Source organism: Anas acuta, chromosome 25 (genome assembly GCF_963932015.1).
Source record: "Anas acuta chromosome 25, bAnaAcu1.1, whole genome shotgun sequence".
NCBI lineage: Eukaryota > Metazoa > Chordata > Aves > Anseriformes > Anatidae > Anas > Anas acuta.
Genome location: NC_089003.1, coordinates 96189 through 118567, shown reverse-complemented (window position 1 = coordinate 118567; position 22379 = coordinate 96189). Strand labels below are relative to the sequence as shown.

At 39.3% G+C, this 22379-nt stretch overlaps 1 protein-coding gene across 5 annotated transcripts in view; it reads right to left on the bottom strand.

Annotated features, from left to right (window-relative positions):
- ZNF652 (zinc finger protein 652) overlaps positions 1 to 22379 on the bottom strand; it is a 31109-nt gene that overhangs the window by 7092 nt on the left and 1638 nt on the right. For 2 of the 5 annotated variants that reach the window (XM_068660514.1, XM_068660518.1), the window contains exons 2-5: positions 7030 to 8181; positions 3501 to 3648; positions 3078 to 3193; positions 219 to 363 (exon numbers count right to left, since the gene is read on the bottom strand). In XM_068660514.1, the coding sequence (XP_068516615.1) occupies positions 219 to 363; positions 3078 to 3193; positions 3501 to 3648; positions 7030 to 7938 (1318 nt within the window). In that variant the 5' untranslated portion in view covers positions 7939 to 8181. Of the gene's footprint in view, positions 1 to 218; positions 364 to 3077; positions 3194 to 3500; positions 3649 to 7029; positions 8182 to 9678; positions 10497 to 10524; positions 13460 to 22379 lie in introns of those variants that run through there. The other 3 variants (XM_068660513.1, XM_068660517.1, XM_068660515.1) reach the window with 3 other exon arrangements.

Genomic DNA, 22379 nt, shown 5'->3' with positions numbered 1-22379 from the left:
TTCTATAAGGCCTAAACTCTCATTTCCCCCAGCAGTGAATCACAGGACTATAAACAGTTCTTTAGATTTAACATAAGTTAACATACTAATCTCTCCTTTCTGATTTTCTAGGCTGGATAACGGCTTTGATCCTAAGTTCCAAGGGATGGAATACAGATGGAAGAGTAGAAATGTTTTTGTCCTGGAAGTACCTGTACTTTTCTTTGCTAAGTTCTTACCAGTGTGCGTTTTCATGTGCTCATCAAAGTACTGTTTCATGTTGAAGTCTTTACCACACCACTGGCACATGAACTGTTTGTGCCCGATGTGTATGCTCATGTGGGAACGCAGCTGGTACTTGTACTGAAACCTCTCATCACAGTTCTGCAACAGAAGAACAGCAACCATGATATTCAAGCATCACAGATCAGAAAGCAAGGCAGTCACAGGACAGCATTGAAATGTAGAAAGTGAAGGAATACAGAATACCTGAACTTCCCTGAACTAGGGAAACGTCACTCCCATTTTTAAAAAGGGTATTAAGGAGGATCTGGGAAACTACACACCAGTGAGCCTCACCTCTGTGCCTGGGAGGATCGTGGAAAAAATCCTCCTGGAAGCAATGTCAAGGGACGTGCAAGACGAAGAAGTGATCCGAGAGAGCCAGCATGGCTTCACCAAGGGCAAATCATGCCTGGCCAATCTGGTGGCCTTCTATGATGGAGTGACTGAATCAGTTGACAAGGGAAGACCAACTGATGTAATCCATGTGGACTTCTGTAAAGCCTTTGACATGGTCCCACATGATATTCTGATCTCCAAACTGGAGAGGTATGCATTTGATGGGTGGACCATTCAGTGGATAAAGAGCTGGCCTGAAGGTCGCACCCAGAGAGTGCTGGTTTATGGCTCTGTGTGCAGGTGGAAGCTGGTGATGAGTGGTGTCCCTCAGGGGTCTGTCCTGGGACTGGTACCATTTATTACCTTCATCAATGACATTGACAGTGGGATTGAAAGCACCCTCAGAAAGTTTGCAGATGACATCAAGCTTAGTGGTGCAGTCGATACAGCAGAAGGAAGGGATGCCATCTAAGGGGATCTGGACAGGCTTGAGAAGTGGCCTCATGCAAACCTAATGAGGTTCAACAAATCTAAGTGCAAGGTGCTGCACCTGAGTAGGGGCAATCCCATACATGAGTACAGGCTGGGAGAAGAACTCACTGAGAGTAGCCCTGCAGAGAAGAACTTGGGGGTTCTGGTGGACAAAAAGCTCAACATGAGCCAGCAGTTCGCGCTTGCAGCGCAGAAGGCCAACTGGGCTGCATCAACAGAGGAGTGGCCAGCAGGTGGAAGGAGGGGATCGTTCCCCTTCTGAGGCCCCACTTGGAGTACTGAGTCCAGGTCTTGGGCCCCAGCACAAGGATGTTGATCTCAGAGTGGCTCCAGAGGAGGGCCATGAGGATGATCAGAGGGCTGGAGCACCTCTCCTGTGAAGGGAGGCTGAGAGAACTGGGGATGTTCAGCCTGAAGAGAAGGCTCTGGGGAGACTTCATTGCACCTTGTCAATACTTAAAGGGGGCTTATAAAACAGATGGAGCACAACTTTTTGCTCAATCAGATAATGACAGGACAAGGGGGAATGGTTTTAAACTAAAAGAGGGGAGATTTAGATTAGAGGTTAGGAGGAAATTGTTTACGCTGTTCCAGTGCCTCACCTCACCCTCAAATTGCTCAGAGAAGCTGTGGATGCCCTATCCCTGGAGGTGTTCAAGACCAGGCTAGATGAGGCCCTGGGCAACCTGATCTGGTGGGTGGCATCCCTGCCCATGGCAGGGGGGTTGGAACTGGATGATCTTTAAGGTCCCTTTCAACCTGAACCATTTTATGATTCTATGAGATCAGCATGCACACAGACCCTCACACTCTATGAATGCAGGATTTAAGTTACTCAATGGGAATAGAATTTGACCTGTGCTAAAAGGTCTGCTGCCACAACAGCCTTGACAAGAAGCATGGAACAGTCATAGCCTTTAGTTGATGTAGCTGTTGGCAAAGCTGAGGGAGGGACACAGTTACGCTAACAGAAAAGTTCACTCTCTGATCTCTCTGCTGGATTACGGCATGCCTCCACTAGAGGACTCTGCTCACACAGGAAAACCAACAGCAGCTCTGTAAAGCAGCCTTGTGTTTCAAAAAAGCAGACAGTTCTCCAGCTTTAATTAATTGGCATGAGGTAATTTCTTTCCTTACAAGTTCATCAAGGCTACTATGGCTGCAATACCACCATTACTACTCCATATCACGCTGGAGTTGTGCTCCACTTTGTGGACAGGGTGAGCCACCCAACCCAACCTGGAAACAGGAAGGGCTCTAAATCAGGGCCTGCCTCCCTCATGTGATGCCCACAAGCATCCCCATCACATGACCAAGACATTATTTGCCCTAGACATATGACTGGCTAAGTCTATCCCATACAGATTTCCTTCCCAAGGGCAGGCGCAAAATTACAAATCACAAATACACATGAATGCACTAAGCAAGATACTTCCCCCTTCCAACACATACACTCAGTTTAGGAAATGCCAATTTAGACTACAGTCCTGTATCTCAAGGAGGTAAACAGTTTGCAGTGATGCTGATAGTTTTTCCTCACAAGTGAAAATCAAGCAGCAATTTATTTTCACTGTTGCCACCTCTGTCTGTTTCAAGTCCTGGGCAGGATGAACAAAATTACCATAATTTACATCATGATACTGCTTTACTATGAACACTGAGGGAAAACTGGCATTCAAATCTTGCTGTAGCGTATACTAACTGAGAAAAACATGACAGCCAACAGTAAAAGCAAACCAAATACATCTCAGTTCGAATTGCTGTTAGACGCACTCCTGCTGCGCTCCCCAAACAGAATAATTTTCCCCAGATTTTTATGGAACTGTTCCTCATCTACAAGTCAGTCAATTCAGTTTCCACCCATATGCCCTACTGACAGGGTTATTAATTTTATGTCTTATATCTAATATCTAAACGTAAGAATGTTAAACAAAATAAATATCTTATATCTTTATATCTAAACAGATTAACAGTTGCTGCCTCACCTCACATCTGAAAGGTTTCTCTCCAGAATGCTGTAGGGAATGTACTTTGAGAGACATACTGCGTTTGAATGATTTTCCACAGGTTTCACATGTAAATGGCATGTCCTTTGTGTGTGCTGCAACACAACAGTACGTTAGAGATGGCCACTACCACACAAATGTTTTAGCTCTTGAACAAAATTTCTTCTCCAGTACAGAGAAGGAAAATGATTATTAGTATTGTACAGCTTTTAAGTATATATGTTTGTACACAGGTATGTATATACATACTTTGCTTGCAGTCAGTACCACAGATTGGAACATTTAAGCTAAGGATATACTGAATTTGCCTTTTTTTTCCCCCTCAAAACCAGCAATTCTAAGTGAAGAACCACAAACACACGTTTGAGGCAGAAACAACAGAAGCACTGATCAATAACTCACCAACCATATGTTTTCGCACATGGGCCATAGTGTAGAACTTCTTTTCACAGATCTCACAAGAGAATTTCTTTTCTGCATATCCGTGGACAATCTTGATATGTTCGTGAAGGGACCAGAGCTTCTTGAATGATTTATTACAGGAAACGCACTGAATGAATGGGATAAATACAAGGAAGTTTAAATTAGAAAGATGCAGTGATTCAGGTTTGCAGAGTTAAGCCATATGTCCTACTCTTGCATTACGAAAAGCAACCCAAACCAATACAAAATGCTGTATATTGTCTCAGACTGTGCTACAGCCTAGTTTTACTGTTTCACAGTTGAAACAAATACACTAAGGAAAGCTGGAAATTCTGATCAAGCACAATTAGAAATGGTGTTAACACACTGCATCTTGACGCCACCCAAAGAGCACCACAGCCACTGTGCTAACTTATTTCCAGGACACAACAGGATACATAGCTGGATGCAGCCTCCAAGGAACCGAGCGAGTCCTAACACAAAAACGATGACTTCACAGGCACCGATGCTGCTGGTAATCTAAACCATGGTGTGGGAAGAAGCCAACAAAGGTGGAGGAGGGTAACACCACCTAGTTGTTAACCCCCATTTGCCCGTCCAGCCCTGTCTTTTTCAGGAGCACTCTGAACCTTTTGTAACCATTTTAGTTCTGTACAGAGGACAGCTTCTATCTTGCAGCTGTTGACCATGCAGAGAGTCTGTACACACAGTCAGTACAGCAAAGCAAGCTGATGCCTTCATCTTTTATGTTGCCGCCTTCATCTCTTATGTTCTAACTCTTCATTTATACTTATCAGTAGCATTGAAGGTCTAAAATGACTGCACACAAATGTTTTGATCTCTTCGCACAACTACTGTGAAACATTCAGAAAATCAGTGATGAGCAGGATCCACAGGCTTTCACACACCTCCTTTTTCAGAGTTCTTGCTAAAGACTTGTAAAAATGCTTGTGCAATTTTGAAAATTCCAGAATAATCCAAGTATAAACTTGATAGCAGCCATACGTGTGAGGATACAGAAGAAGGAATTGTGGCTTGTTGGTTTTTGTTAGCTGTTGGGGCATTTGGTGTTTTTTGGTACATCTCCATTTTTCTGCCTGTCAGTTACTCTCCTCCCCCAAGTAAAAACGGCTGTTTGCTGCTCACTGAAGAACTAGCAAATACTATGCCTTCTGACAACTTGGGTTGTTTCTTCTCTGCACAGGCAAGTTATGCTGCTTCCACAGTGCTCAAGTCTCTGCAGGCCTGGAAAATCTGGTACACCACTCACCATGCTGACTCTAAGGAGATCATTTACCTCTGAAAGCACCTACTTGGAGGCAAGTCAGGATCAAACTGTAGTCCGGGGTGGGGGACAGGGACGTGAGGCGGAACAGGACTCTATAGAGCAAAGTAATACTAAGAAATGATCAAAAATCATTTAAGGTTTGGTGAGACCTTGACACTGTCAATCTACAATTTCACTGATGATCGCAGCAAGTAATTTAGATTATTAACATCTACCACATGGAATCTAAGATGACAACAGAAATTCTGTGAGGGTGCTAATTTTGAAAGGATAAAAACCAGAAGTTACCTAGAAAAACAGACATATTACATCACTTCATTGAAAAATACAAAGAGACAGCCATGTTTATCAGTTCAACTACCACTTACATAATGAAGCCATGTTTCTAGATGAAGCTCTGTATCTCCCTTTACATATTAAACCCTGTATTAATGTAACACTTTCCTATCCCAGTACTCTTTTTGCCAAGTGCAATAGAAAATTTGCAGGCAGCTGTGAAACATATTCCAAATGTTACAACAGACAAAAATAATTGCTGAATACATAACTTATACTGAGAACTTGAAGACAACTCTTGGTGCTTCTACCACCTGTGAATATAGGGAAAAAATCTGGACCTGATTCTTCTGGTATAGGATATAAAACAATTTCTACAACTTCTTCTTTCCTTATTCCTTTGGAGAAATGAATGTAACCCCTTAGAAACACATGGGTGCATGGATTACAAGACGCTTCTCCATTCTATGGCACACATTCAAACTATTCATAAATTCTTGTTCAAATCAAAAGATTTAATGCTGTGAATGAGCCATCTGGATGACAGAGCATCCCTGAAATTTACATTAAAATGTTCTCTGCCACAAAAAACTTCATAACAGTTTATTTCAAAAATCGCAAGGACCTACTGAAATGTTTATGTATTTTACTATGTTCAAGACTCATTATCTTATATTATATTCCTTCCTGCAGTCTTCCTCCTATGAGCTGAAACATAAGGAAAAATAGCATAGCGTTATATAGAGCTGCATCTGAGTCTTACAGCAAAGAAATTACAACAAACATTTCAACCATCTCCCACACAGTGGGAATTGAATACAAATTCAATTTAGCATTTAAGCAAACAACAACAAAAAGTCTTACATGTTTCTGGGAAAACTCACTGGACAGACAAAAAAAAAAAAAAAACAAACAAAAACTTGTTGCCCTACGAACTAGGAAGTCCTAGTTCAGCTGCACAGAAATTAAACCCAATCTGCTTCATCCTAGCAGTGGGAGTATTTCTGAAGTAGGTGGTAACACTGTGCCTAGTTTAACAAGGCAAAAAAAGCTTGTTAAAATCGCCGTATAAAACAACATTGCCTCCAGTTACAGGAGAACATAGATGCCCACGAGCAGAGAACAAACCACAGATGAATGAGAACTTCTGAAACTCTTTCCACAACTGTAACTTTAAAATAGTTCTATTACAACACGAGTTTCCATTGTTGTATACAATTAAAAGCTGCAAATCCTCTGGCAAGAAAGACCAGACATCTTTTTATGATCAGTGAGATTTACTGAACTTTTTGCACTGGAAAAAGGGCAGGCTCACAAACAGATTCAGTCACTGAATTTATATACTTCCCTATACATACATGAACTATAAGCAATGCTGTACATTACTTATGATTATTTTCAGTAGGACTAAATAAAGTTACTTTTTAACACAAAACCAAATCCTAACTTCACTAGCTTCATTCTCACCTGCTTGCCTCTCCAGTATTGTAACAATTTCTAATACAATACCATGTACACATCATAATTTTGTTCTCCCTTGAAATGTTATCTGGATATAATATGTAACTGAGTATCAGGACACTGAAACTTGAAAGCTAGTGATAGCTGCAGGTGCTCAGCACCTGAAGTATTTTTTTTTTCTGTCATGTGCACTTGTTTTCAGGCCAGTTACTCTAGAGTTTGACACGTGTTAAAGTAGCTTTGTGTTTTCCCCAACATGTAGTTAAATACTAGAGTAACTCTGCTAAACCAGACAACACTTGCATACTCTGTTCCCTACAATTTACTTCTTTCGGGAGACACCAAAAAGTGCTGATAGGTAGAGACAAGGTCTTGGTCAGAATCTGGTCTGCACAAGAGATTTCCCCCTCTGAAGTGTCCACTAGCTGTATCTAGGGCACAACAGAAGGTATGGAAATCTGGCAAGCAGGTGAGCAAACCTACCTGGATATTTTTTTCACAGTCTGTCTGCTGGTGAAGGGACAGCTCACTTTCTAGAACAAATTTCTTCCCACATTTGTCGCAGATCTGCATGCGCCTGTGAGTGACGTTCATGTGCTTCTCCAGGTACCAGCGTGTGTTAAACACCCTGGGGCACTTCTCACAGGTTAAAGTCTCCTTCTCTTCACACTTTGATTTCTGCACAGGTGCCTTGGGCTCCTTTGCAGCTTTCTTCTTACGCTTGGGGGGCTCCACACTTTTTCTACGACCCCTTGTAGTTCTGGGTGATGGGGAAGTTGTGGCTGCTGCAGCAGATGCAGCTCTCCTTGTTCTCCTTTGTGCAACACTAACTTTTTCCACTCTTTTCTCTTTTTTCTTCTGCCTCTCATTTTCCTCCTCATCATTACTTTCTTCAGTGGCCTCTTCCCCACTGTCACCCTCCTCTTCCTCACTGCTGGTCTTAAGAACAGCAGTCTCTTTGGACTGGGAGGGGACACCCTTCTCCCCTTTTGATACATTTAATGTTTGGTTGTTAAGGTTTACCTCTACTATAATCTGCTCCCTTTTGTAAGTCACTTCATCTTCCTCCTCTTCCTCCTCCTCAGAGTCGTCAGAGTTTTCTCTATCTTCTTTCACAGCCCGGACTTCTCCTACTGATCTGTTCTCCCTGAAATATGGCTGCTCTTCTCTTTCATGGAGATGTGGTTTGCTCATTTTGCTGTCCACCAACACCGAGTAAGGACTTCCTGACTCTCTCTTGTATACTTTGGTGGATAGATCAAGTTCCTGGCTGGCACCATGATAAAATGTGGGTGGCACTTGACCACGGTGACTGTCGTCTTGCGCCATACCTGCTACATGCACTGCACAGTTTTCAACCAACTGTTGACAAGAATTGGTTGTCTGACTCATGGGGGGGGATGGGACAGGGCACTCTGATTCAATGAACACCTTCAATCCCAGAAAACCAAGCAAGCAGCTTTAAATCGGGATGGGTTCTCATGACCGATGCCTGTTTCATCTACACAGAATAGGATTCTCTGCTGATGTTTAGCACTGATACGTAGGTCACAGAACTCTGATATTATGCCAAGAGCAGAGCAGTAGCAATTATTCTTCTGACGAAAGTTGTCAATGAACTGTTGAACATTTTATCTATAAAAGACAACAGAGAAAACATGATCAATTACAAAAAAAAAAAAAAAACAAAAAAAAAACACCCTAAAATCTTTACAAATTTCTTCTGGGTTTGTACAAGTAAGGTAAAAAACAAGGTATATACCATCCATGAGCTGTATCTGCCATGGGTGGATTGTCCTATAGCATTATCTCAAGCAAAACTGGGAGCTAGGTACAAATACATGCACCTTTAAAGTGGGCCAGAACTAGTACTAGAACCCTCAAGGAGAAATCATGGCATGCTATTAATTTCAAAATGAATACTCTGCACCTGTCAAAGATCACCACCTTCTAACTGAAAACTGGGCCAATATGCTGATCTCTGTTTCTCCTGGAGCACTGATGGCCCCAAGACTCCGCTCAACTCCCACATGCCTCTTCATCAAACAAGGTGTATACATGTATACCTATGCAGAAATATCTCTTCTTCTGTAACTTCCAGAGAAAGCACATCCTTACCCCTAAATAGGGCATATTAAGAACTTTTATATCAAACAACGTTCCATTAACGCAGATATGCACAAACAATTTCAATGGAAACATTTTCAACTGGCAGCACTAAATCAGGTTAAGAACAGTGTGTCCCCCATCTTGTTTCCACATCAGACATCCCTCAGAGCCTCTTGATTTAAGGCATCTCAGTCTTTTCTTCTCATTCTCTTTTCCCCCACCTATTTATTCCTCACTGCAATAGCCAAACGATTTGCCCATCTAAGTTTCATTTGCAGTTATCCAAGCTGGAATTTGGCCAAGACACTGTACTTTTTGCAAAAGGTAGTAGTAATGTGATCCCTAACGAATACAGGTAATCAAGCTCTGGCATTTATTTTTTACCCTGTCAATTACATTTTAGTAGCACAGTATTACAATACCAATTGGTCAGAGCCAAACTTGCAACTATAGGGTGCAGACAAAAGAGATTCATTATAGAGAGTCTGAGGGAGATCCCATGACCAGATGATAGAGAAGACCCCTGAGAGAAAATGGAAAGATTGAGTTGCTGAGTATGAAGAACACTGGATCCCTACTATCGGTGTCTGAAAAATTCCTCGACTTTGAGGTTATAAACTTGGGAAAAGTCCAGCAGACAGGTATAAAACATTTGAACTTTGCAGAATCAAACCCTGATTTTTATGTTCATTGTGTTTTTTTTTTTTTTTTTTAATTGTTGCTCTGATAATAATCTGAAGCAGTAATACAAACAGGATTTTTACAATAATTTTTTGTCCACTTTGTTCTAAGTTAAAATGCTCTCTGCTCTACAAATGCAATAACTTCCTTGCACACACATTTTGACACAATTTTTATATAGTGTAGTTTCAATCTTACTGGTCCACGAGAAATTTCCCCCTTTGAAATGAATTTAATTGAAGAGGTGATGAACCTACTAATGCTCTCAGTGTTTTGAATAACAGAAGACCAAACCTTGCCCTACAATCTTTGTGAAGTAACATACTAGTGAAAGTGACTTACCAATAAGCAGTTGTCTGATTACCAGTCTGAAGTTAATTAAACAGATTCTTGAACAGTTCTCCAGTATTTCCAAATGCACTCAGCAAGCACCCTGCAGACAGAGTAACCTAGACTCACTACACCAGGGTCTGCCCCCACTGCTGCATATCCCTCAGCAGGGCCTCAGGTCCTAGCTTCTGATCTCCAGAGGTGAGAGGCAGAAGGGAGAGTGTCAAGACCCAGCTGGGCCAGGAAATACATGGAGATAGGGCTGTTAACATTGACTTGTGATACCAAGTAATATTCAGATGGAAAGACTAGAAAATAATAAACTGGTTGTGACTGCAAGCCAAAATTAACAACCCTATACTGAGTTAAGAAAGCAGTGGGCATAATGAAATCCAGTTTAACTTTTTCCTTGAAAAAATCTAATAAATTATTTAGATGTCCAAAAATCACTCATGTTGAAATTCTTTCCTCAGCATATTTAGTATTTTTCAAAACTGCATAAGTAATTCAGGAAGGCTGCCAGAATTCTGCAGCTAGATAACCAGGAAAAGCAAAAAACTTGTCATGAAAAGGAAGCGTTACCTCTCCCCTCCCCCCATTTACTGAATGCTGAAACAGAATGACAAAACGTATAGAATTTATTGCATGTATCAGTACAGGTTGGGGGATGACCTGCTGGAGAGGAACTCTGAGGTGAAGGACCTGGGGGTCCTGGTGGACAACAGGTTGACCATGAGCGAGCAGTGTGCCTTTGTGGCCAAGAGGTCCAATGGGATCCTGGCGTGCATTAAAAGAAATGTGGCCAGCAGGTCAAGGGAGGTGATCCTCCCCCTCTACTCTGCCCTGGTCAGGCCTCACCTGGAGTACTGTGTCCAGTTCTGGGCTCCCCGGAACAAAAAAGACAGGGATCTCCTGGAAAGAGTCCAGCAGGGGGCCACACAGATGATACAGGGCCTGGAGCATCTTCCCTGTGAGGAAAGGCTGAGAGACCTGCATCTGTTCAACCTGAAGAAGAGAAGCCTGAGAGGGGATCTCATCAATGTGTATAAATACCTGAGGTGTGGGAGACAGAGGGATTTGGCCAACTACTTTTCAGTGGTTTGCAGGGACAGGACAAGAGGCAAATAGCCAAAAAATGGAGCCCAGGAAGTTCTGCACCAACATGCGAAAGAAATTTCTTCACAGTGAGGGTGATGGAGCACTGGGACAGGCTGCCCAGGGAGGCTGTGGAGTCTCCTTCTCTGGAGACATTCAAGACCCATCTGGATGCCTACCTGGGCAACCTGCTCTAGGGAACCTGCTTTGGCAGGGGGGTTGGACTGGATTATCTCTTGAGGCCCCTTCCAACCCCTACAATTCTGTGAATATCCTACACTGGGAGGGACCCACCAGAATCAGCAAGTTCAACTCACAGCTCCACACAAGACCACCCAAAAATCAAACCGTATGTCTGAGAGTGTTGTCCAAATGCCTCTTGAAGCATTTGAAATATTCTCTTTACATATCCTGCCATCATTTAATCTCTGCTCATTTACAGAATATTCAGTATAATAAACCACTTTGTATGAACATATTACCACTTCAAAAAATGGTTAAAAAAAAAAAAGGGCATGTTCTGAATTATCAAAGCTACTGGGTCTTAAAACCACTTCAGTCTGCAGAAACAGTAACCTACTTTCACTTTGAATACATTGCTTGCTACCCTCAAGGGACCCACAACTTTCGAACATTACCTAGCAGTCAACCAGATGGTAAAGCAAAGTCCTCCTTATATACTTGAGATAAACAACTTGCTGTTAGACAACTGACAGTTCTGAGAGACAGTACGTTAAATACTGTGAAAAATCTTTTAACAGAACAGTTTTTCCTAAATTTTCTGATCCCAAACATAAGAAAGCACTCCCTCCTCCCTCCCCTTTAATAAATGTAAATCCATTTTTTTCAAAGCTGCTGAACAGCTTGGGCTCACAGAATGAATTTCAGCCATACTAAAAATGGAAGCAATAAAACACCTGATTAAAACATAAACAGTAGTTTACACTCTGTTTCAAAAGCAGTTTCAAAGTTGTATCTGAGGAACCCTATCAAGACATGAAACTGAGGAATAACTACTACGAGTACAGAATGCATTTAAGGTACATACAACATTTGGTAATCAAAGATCGTATGGGAAAGGTTTGCAAGCCTACAAATATTAAAGGCTCACACCCAGGAAAAGAAAAAGTAGAAACAACTTGCAGGCAAATACGTAGGTGGAGGAAGCATGTGTATGCGGGACTAACACTTTGTATAATGCTTTCGCTGCTTCTGAAGAAAAACCACATTTCTTCATGCTATTTGTACCAAAAATAGAACAATTTATAACAGAGACACAAGTACAGATAGTTACCTGCCTCAACTCTGACTCAGTAGATACCTTGAAATCACTACAGACCAACTTTGACAGACTCAACAGTTAATGGCTTCAAATTACATGTCCTTGGTTGGGCTCAGAAAGGGACCAGCTTGAAAGTCTGGACATCTTGTATTTTAGACCAACCTGTGCCAAGGACATACGATTTCTGCACTGGCAAGCATCCACCACAAGTAAAGAAAAATACTGCTTCTTTTACCCTGGCTAGTAAGCGAAGCGGTTGTTACACGGTCATTTCTGCATATCGAGGCCCTGTAAGCTACTGACCCCCTACATGGCCTACAGCTGTTTGCTTGCTATCATACTTTGGCTGCCAGCTCCACAGATATACACTTAACTATTCATTCTTTCTGCCTGGACTGTTTCTTGACTCCCAGAAAAGGGATGAAATGGCACTTCAGGGCACCAACTAACGATGACCCTGTCACTCATGGACAATGTGAGAGTGACCTAATTTAATTATTTTTAAAACCAGTTTAATTGTTGCCCACATTAAGTTATCAATATTATATCTGAAAATTGTCAGACATTGGTATAATTCACTTTGCTACAGGTTGGCAAGTCTAGGAAAAGTACTGCAGGCACAAGGATGATTTGTATAGAGACACAAAGATGGCACTGTATAGATTTATTACTTAGTTAACATCTGGAGGTTCCCTAACTCTTTCCAGCCAGCTATAAGGGCTGGAAAATTACATTAAAAATAAAATAAAAATCTGAATTTGCAAATCACTGTCATTTGGATAAGTTTTACACACACCATAAGGAAAAAGAGAAGGAAGGATGTGGGGTTTTCCTGAAGCTCACCTATACCTTGCATGAAAAGTGCATACTGTGAAAAAAGATATTGCAATAGTCAGTGTCCAAGATTAAAAATACATTAGTTTATTGGTCATCTTTTTTTTTCCCCCTGTAATACACCCTTTCAAGACAGATACAGACTACATACACATATTCATATGATTATACATATATAATATCTGTACCTGTCTTGAAAAAAAATATGTTTTTGTCTATGAGCTACTTGTACTAGATTTCTCTTCCAACTTTGCACAGTAAGAAGGGCTCTCAACTTTAATATTGCTCACAAGACACCCTGACAAAATTATTCTTCCACCAAGCATACAGATCTTGTCCTGTGAATGCATCTGAGCCAGATAACACTGTAGCACCAAAATAACAAACACCTTATATAAGCTTTACAAATTATTTACACAATTCCTTTCCATAACACAAGTCCTGTAACTGCACAAGATCTAAGTTTCACACACATCCTGCTGCTTCAGTTTAAGAGCAGAGAAATCTCTTTCGCAGCAACTTTTTACAATCAAGAAGCACTGCATGATGTGAATAGATTTTCCACTCTGCCACTTACAGACCAGTATATAGACTACTATATATTAAACCAAGTTCAAAAAGAAAGCTTGAGTATCTTGACGTTTGAAATTTTCTTTTCCATAAAATTAGACCTCTCAAAATACTGTTAGAAAAAGCAAAAGTTAAGGGAAAAACATAACTGTGTTATAATTAAAGGCAATGCCATTTTGTGCATGTATTAACAATGTGAAGGTGTCAAGGATCCTGAATGTCTTTTGGATGGAAGCTACAATCCAGCAGCTCCACTACAGCCCAAGGCAACTAGAGTTGCATTCAGTTTACAAGCAGTGAAACAACCATGTGTATTAATAAATCATTTACATTATTTAAGATAATGAACTAATTTCAAACTAGTGAAGTATTTGTTGATGAAACTTTACTCTGAACAAATGTAAGACAGTGGTTGCAGGCTGTGGGATTAATTAAACACAGCCCCAACATTATGCCATACCTGGGACATGTGACAGTCTGACCACCACCCAAATTTTAAACCGAAACTGGAAGGCCAGCTTCTCTGCTTCCTGAAGCTGGGTCAAAGTTCATTCAACGGGAAGAAATTTCTTGTACAGCTAAAAACTGTATGAAATCAGAATACAATAGGATAGCTCACCCTTTCAAAACAGCAGAATCATTTTATGTAAAAAATTTTCACGCCTATTAATGACCTCATGTGGGTACAGGAAGAGTATTAGGGCTATGTTAAGACAGCACAACTGTGTTTATTTTGAAAGGCTGCAATGTGAAAAAATAGTGTTTGACTAAATTGTTCCAATCGTGTACATTTCAATACATCAGCGATATTTCAGAGCAGATGAAAAAGTGTTTCAATATACTTGCACAATCTGAAGAACAGGTGCGTGAACCAGGACAGCAGCCATAGCAATTCTGTTAGTGGGAAAACACACCTGGTACAAGTTACATCACGTCAGTAGATAGTAATCAGGACTAAAGACAGAAGGGAATCATTTATATCATCATGAAATCACTCCCTTCTTGTGCATCTCAGACACTTTATGTGAAAAATAAATAAATAAATAAATAAATTTTCTTAAATTCTAAGTTCTATCTCAACATAAAGGCACAGTCAGAACATCTTCACAGACTTTGCATTCTTATGGAGATGTACTCAAACCTGCCTTTGCCCACCTAACTACAGAACAAAAAGACTAAATGTGACCAACAGCATATTTTGTCATATTTAATACCCATCTAAGGGATAGTATCTGTAATAGGTTCAACACTTAGGATTACTCTTTTCTACTTTTCTGGTGAGAGAACATTCAGAAGCAGTGTTCACAAAGGAGTTCCTGAAACTGTACTGTGAAAACAGAAAAATCACAACCATCTTCTTTTCACTGCAAGCCCAGAAATCTGCACTTGAGGCAGATTTTCCCATCAACTTACATAAAAGATCAGATATAGAAGTGTGGCACCGTGGCTTGTATTTTGATGAAATTAAAGCTATTTGGGCATTATAAAAAACAATAACAACAACCGACCAAACAAAAAACCAACACCACAGCACTGGCAGTAACTGAAGATACTGCAGTCAGTCTTGGGAAGGAAACAAAAGACTGGAGACTGAATCAATACTGTCCAGCTCTCTAAGTAAAGGTTGGCAGAAATATGATAGGGAAGTATACAAAGGGCTGAAGATGCAGTACAGCATTCAGACTGTCCCATCTTCCAGTTATTTTTTTCAGCCTCTCCTAAAATAATCTATGACAGGTATCCTACTAACTCAGCAGACAGCATTTTCATTGTAAGGAGCAACTTGACTCTAAATATTTATCAGTCTAATGGAAAATGAAGCAGAACACATTTCCAATTTCAGAAAAATGCCCTATGTAACATCTTGCAGCTAAAACATAATACTAGGATACAAAACCTCCAGATTTTTTCCATTTCTTAGGATGAATTATTTGTTTGTATCTAGAAATGTGGTTTGTGGGATAGAGGTTTTCAAACCAGTGATTTCCAGAACTGTGGATCTGGAATTTTTTCAAGCATTATCTCCACAGAAAATAGTTTAAGGTTACCATTTCAGAATTCAGCAGCATTAGAATTCCTCAGTTCATGAAATAAGCTTAAGGCTTCTTTCTGTTGGCTAGGAACTAGTTTTAGGTATGACAGCCATGGACCCCAACAGTTTTCTTTTTCAAGGCAAAACACTCTTGAAAAATGTCCTAGTAAAGCTCAACATACATTCAAAAAAGTCTTCGTACTTCCTGCTACCTTAAACGTGTCAAAGTTAAGCACTGCGACTGGATTAAGAACTTCCTTGCATTCAAAACTATTCTGACTCTTTCAATGTCAAAAAAGAGAAAGCAAGATTAAAACAACACCAGGTAGTTATCACTCAACAGCAGTCACCCACACATACACATGTAGCTTTCACACAAATCACTCTTCTGTAATAACTTATTACAGAAAGATTTTCTGTCCCTTTAAATGTACATATTCCTAAAAATATACGCCAGAAGTTCACAAAACTACCTACTGCCATGATACTGAAAGGCAACTGTTTCACCTATTAGTCTACCCCTTGTTCCAAAGCACTTTTTTGGCCTGGTTTTCATCTCATTTAGTAGCTAGATTCCTCTCTGCTTTAAAAGCTCTTCCTTTCCTCATAATCTGTTTGCATATTTTGAAAACTAGTAAAAATTCTGCTAATGTTTTAAACTGTTCATTTATTTTCATGGATGCCCAGTGATGACACTTATTAAACATCACTAGCAAGGCTGCAAGTGATTGCACTAACAACACAGGCTACACACAAAGCCATACGAAGACAAAAAGGAAATCTGTCATCAAGATCTGTACTTCTTTTTTCCAAAATTAACATTTTTCCTCCTACAGCGTGAGTTGTGACAAAAGTGGCAGTAGATGTGTAGCTATGTCTTTGAATATAGAGATCAGTGGATCGTATTTTTATTAAAGAAATTAAATGGTCTGTCCACAAAGTAAAGTTGACAAGTATTAACTTCCATCTGGACATTCATTCCTCATTTTTTTTTCCTCAGTTTAAGCTAACAGAACTATCTTGGTAGGAAAAATGTATGGAATACCCGCAGTCAGAATTATACCCAGAATAGAATGAGCTCTTCTCCTTGTGGGCCCTAAAGGAGACCTTTGCAATATTTAGAACGGAGAAGACATTTTGTTTTGTACTTTTTACAAGAGTTCAGTTTTGAAAGCTCACATACAGGTTCTGTAACACTCTGCTTACAGATTTGATCAACCTGTACTACACCTCAGAGCATGTAATGTGCTCCTGTATCATTTACCTTTTAAACTGTAATAATGGAATGTTTAAAATAATCCTGTATGAGCTGAGAGCACGATGTTACAGCCACACATTTTACAGAGTCCCTCTGTTTAATGTAGTTTAAAAAACAATACTGATTTACTTCCACTCAGCAAAATCTTTGGCTTCATGGAAATGTGAATTTGATTTCTCTAAAATAAAGTTTGTTCTTCTCACATCACTGGAATGTGAGAAAAGGTTTGAAATCCTCCTGATTTAAAATCTAGAACTCTTTACACACTAGTTAACTTTTGACTTTGGAATCAGCAACAAGTTTGTAAAAACCTCCCGAAACGCTTGCAGCAGCTGCACAACTGTCCTCTGCATAGTGGCAGACACACTGGTTAGGAGGTCAGGAACCTGACTCAACAGTCTTTCTCATGCTGGTAAATGATGCACTCACTAAGAACTATCACAAGGAGCTGCTTCTTACCTGGACTTTTCTTACTATCTCCTCTTTTCAAACTGCCCGCAAAAATATGTATGTCTGCATTTGCCTGCAGAGTTCCGGTTTTATAACTTCTAGCAGCATTTTAACTACCGAATTGCCAAACACTACTCAAACCAACTCCATTTAACCTTGTGGTTTTTAGTACAAAGATGAGATGTGTGTTCACACAAGGACAAATCACCAATGGAACTGATGCCCTGGAACGATACCTGAGACATGTAGGTAAGATAGTGTTGATAAACTCTAAATGTGCCAATACTAAAACTATACTACTCCATGTGTTTCTCTTTGCACAATGTCAAAATGCTCCTGTAAACCCTGAATAATCATTCAATACATTTGAGCTACTTAATCTCTTCGAACACTGCACGCAGAGTTTGTTTTAGATGCACAATGTAAACTTCTGGAAAAACATGAAGTCTTGCTTTCATAGTATTTACATATTTTTAAAAAGCACATTTAATAACACACAAATTTATCAGCTGTCAAGAAATGTTAACCAAGTAACAATACTTCAAGAGAAACTCCTATTTCCAAAAGTTCTACTTTTGCAAGTAGAAACTACATTAAGTACTCTCACTAGTTACCAGAGTTAGGCACGGAGATAGAAAGCCATTCAGCCAGTCTATATTCACCTGAACGTATGATCAAAACACGCAGTGTACCATGGCAGCAGTTCATCTCATGCTTCACATTTGTCCGGTGCAATTCTCAAGCATAACTACTCTCCTCACTGATACAATAGATGTGATTCCCAGTTTTAACTCTACATCATCAGGCAACTACAGACATCTTGCCTCTACTTTAAATTTCCCTCTAGGTGAAGTGAGGGCAATAAACAGGTAAGGCAGAAGTTATTTGTTCATTTTAATCTGATCTAAGTCTGCGTGATGGCCAAAGAGGCAGTATACTCTTTGCCTATTCATGCGCCAGCACTAACATTCTTATGGTTGCGGGGACAGCTGCCTTGTGAAAACAATCCAAAAAACAGTAATTCCTTGGGATTTGTTTTCAGCTGGATCGGTTCTCTGAACCAGCGCACCAAGCAGCTTGATGAATACTAGCATCCATTACAAGATTTTGCTTCCTGAAACAACCTGTTTGGTCTACAGGTGCAATCTGGCTTCCAACTTCCATAAAATAACAAGGTAAGAAAACCAGAAGCACAACAAATTTGCAGAATAAATCCAAGGATGATGCTAAAGACTTGATCTTGAAAAAATAATGTATTTTCAAGAGCCTGTAGCAAACTGGAAATTTTCTTCAAGCATTCATTTAAAAATGTGTTCCATGGCCTAATGATTATGAGCTCTCTATTCTTACTAATATGTTACAATCTAAAACCACAGATGTATCTTAGAGTCGTAGGCTTCACGTCAAATTCACATCTTTTCAAAGGTCTGAACTATCACAGAAACCACCTCAGTACCTACTCCATAGCACAAGAATTCCAAGTTACAGTAACAGTGACAGACCTTAGAGCAGCCAGCAAGTCTCTGGGTGAGAATGAGAACACTTGGGGAAAAAAAACTTCTGAATTTACATCTATATGCCACAACTTGTGAACTTGTGTTTTCATAATGTTGAGACTCCTGATGTCACAGTGCATGTTACACCTATCCCAAATTAAATTCCTTGAAGTGGCATGCAGTTGCAATCTAAGTGTAGTACATTATGTTTAACAGTGAATTCACAGAACTTACTACAATGAGAAAGCATACAAAACAGAGGAAGAACAATACATCTGACCCTATAATTTCTATGAGAAATACCTCAAATTTGCTAACCTAGAAAAAAAAAAAAAGTTACAGGAATCGGTGAAAGAGCTCCCATTATTGTATGAAACAGTATAGTTTGTTAGAAAGGACAGAACAGGAAAAGCTATAGAAGTGTGGCCAGGAAGGAGAGCTGCTTCTGTAAAATATATAACAGCAATCAGGCTTTTAGTTAGAAAAAACGTGCTTTCTATCACTAAAATTCACAGTTGCCATCATATGTCATTTGCCTTCAGACAGAACTATTAAGAAACATTCCATAATTTCCCTTTCATTACATAAGCATCAAAAAGGTTTAAATGGGTATGACTTGCAAACAACTACAACAACTACGGAGTTCAGAACAGATTTTCACCATTTTCCATGAGACTAGTCATCCATAGGAAAAGCAAAGTTCTAGTCATCTTTCTGCACCTGCAAGATACAGCTAGGCTCCAACTCAAATATTTGCAACTTTTTGTGTACCAAATTCCCATAAAAGTAAGTACATGAATCAAAGGATGCTTGCCCATCCATTTTCAACTATAAAACTTTCTACAAAAAGCATGTGGGTGGGGTTGGGGGCAAGTACAGAGAAGAAAACCTTACCAAGCCATCTGTCTTCACAGTGGTACCACAAATATTCCTCCAAAACTCCAGCTGAAAAAAGTTTGCTTGTATTTAGTACCAGGGCCAGAATGAAATTTGCTTAACAAATTTTGTCTCAAATTTCTCAATACAGATCCTAATTCCAGTAACCTATCTTTAAGCAGGCCCAGCCTCTATTAGACTAGCCTTTCACAACATTTCTAAAATCACTGTTCCATGGCATCAAGTTTCCAAACTTAAAAAAATACATTAACAAGAACACTACAGCATGTAAGTGCTGTTAGATGTTTAGCATAGCTAAATGTTTCTCTTCAGTGAAAACTCCTAGTCTGAAACCTCCTGAGGGGAGGGTGTCTGAAAGTGGCAAGGAAACTAATGCAAGCTGTTTGTGTTAATGCGTTTAAGATGCTGGCACCAGAGCTACCACCAGTGTTTCACTACCCATGCAATTGTTTTTTTGGGAGGGAGGAGCAATTAAAAAAAATCATCAATTTGAAAACACTCAGAAAACTAAGCATCTGCAAAACTAATTTGAAATTAGGTACTAGAAGTTTAAGTTATAATGTATGTTTCAACTGAATTAGTAAAGTCAGTCTCTACACAGATATCACAACCAGTAAAAGCATGACTTTTACTTATAAGCAAATCCCACCCACTTTTCAAAATACTGAAAATGAAAATCCTTTAAAGACCTGAGATAGTATATAATTTTACTCATACAGGTGCCTAAACAGAGCTTGCAACTTCAAGGCCAAATAACGTTTTTATGAAACTGTTCTTAAAATAATTAAATTTCTAACTTGTAGACAAAATACATTTTTATATTAATAGAGAATAGTAATTTAGGCTTTTGATACAAAATAAAGGAGTTATTGCAAAGGCTTTAAAATTTGTAAGTCTAGCATTTGCTAGGAAATATTTACTAGTGGAAATATTTGGAAGCTAGGCATTTCAATCCACAAAAAGAATAGGTTAAAAACTACAGATCCTCATGGAAAACAATGAAACAATTCAGCCATGCTTACTCAGCTTGAAAAGGCTCAAAATATTATAGGATGTCAACTGCAGACAGCACCAGGTACATTGATTACATCAATATTTAAAGCGCATAACTTCATGATAATACAACGATCTCCGCATAAGAACCCGCAATTTTTCTAACTACTGTGGGGGACACATCCACCCCCGAACTATATGATTCCAAGAAGAAAATTAGCAAAGACTTAACAAAATGTAAATGAATGATTTCTAAAGAAAACGTGTGCTATTAAAATGTACGTAATCTTCAGTTTAGAAGACGAGATCTGGCTCTTGCAGGGAGGGGGCTGTTTTACAGCAGAATACATTAGAAGATTAGCTGTTCTGCGCTACAGGAATTTAACCAAGTGAAAGAATGATTAAAAATAGTGTAATATGATAATAATCCACAGAATCAGGTTGTTACGAGAACATATCAATCTTCTAATTTGGTTGGCACTCTCTCTCAATTATATCTGTCTTTTTTGTGGAGTTAGAAAGAGGTTTATGGTTTCATAAGGCATATTATAGTGTGCCACAGAAATAGGTCAGGGACAACACACAGTGTTGTAATCACCTTAAATATACGTATGCCTATCTCAGATACACTATTGGTATCTGATATGGTATGGTGTACCACTCTTCCATTAGGCAATGGTATGGCACATGATATAAAGAATGGAAGATGGGATCTTGTTTACTAAAAATATAAATTTAATGCAGTTGTACACATTCAAAGGATTCTTTCCAAGTAGCTCTTCCAAGTACATCTTATGCTCCATGTGGGATTGCACTAGACAAAGTATTTCCAACCTATAAACAATTTCTTGTGCATATAAAGACTTCCCATCTTTAGACAAAATTGCATTTCTCAGTATGAAAGCTTCAGAGTCTATGACTCTAGCAACGAGAGCAAAAACATCCCCGTACCTTGCACTTGCAACGAGCCTCACAGACTTTTTAATTTAGCTCCTGTATACACCTAAACATTCATACAAAACCACTGAAGAATTTAGTCTCCCGAGAACATCAGCAAAAGGCTTTCTGCATCAGCATTAAACATGAAATAATAATATAATCAATGAAGTTCTTTAAAACAAATTAACAAGTCTAATGACAAAAAGTCTCTTCTGATCATGCAAATATTTTGAACTTAAAAAAAAAATATATTATAAATGCTAAGCCACAAAACATTTACCGATCTTACCAAATACAATTGCTCTGTTATTGCAAATAAATACTGAAGTACCCATGAATACTAGGCTTACCAAATACTAGATATAATTTATAAATACGATCTTTAGTCTCTGATATCCCGCTACATACAATTGCTTGGTTAGAAAAATAAAAAAGCCTTTATGATTTCACACTCTTCTTTTAAACACTCTGAAAATGCTTTCAAAATCCCTATCCCTTGACTACACATTTACATTGTTAGCTTATATCTCAACTTTATTATCAACATCTGATTGTTGTGCCTGGGGCAAGAACTTAACTCACATAGCGCAACAATTATATTGCATATACTTGATTAATCTCTAAAAAGCACAAAAAAATGTATCGTATATGCTGGGAGAACAACAGAGAAAGGGACATCAAATATGTACCGGTGATAACAGCAGACCCATATAAAGGAAGTAAATCATTTGCAACGATAAAGTATTAGTTCCTTTTTATATGAGATTTTGAAACTCCACAGTGTTTTTTAACAGGTTTTCTCTAGTCCTGTCTATAGTCCTACAATATGCATTTTGTTAATACACACCAACTACCTCCACGGGAAGA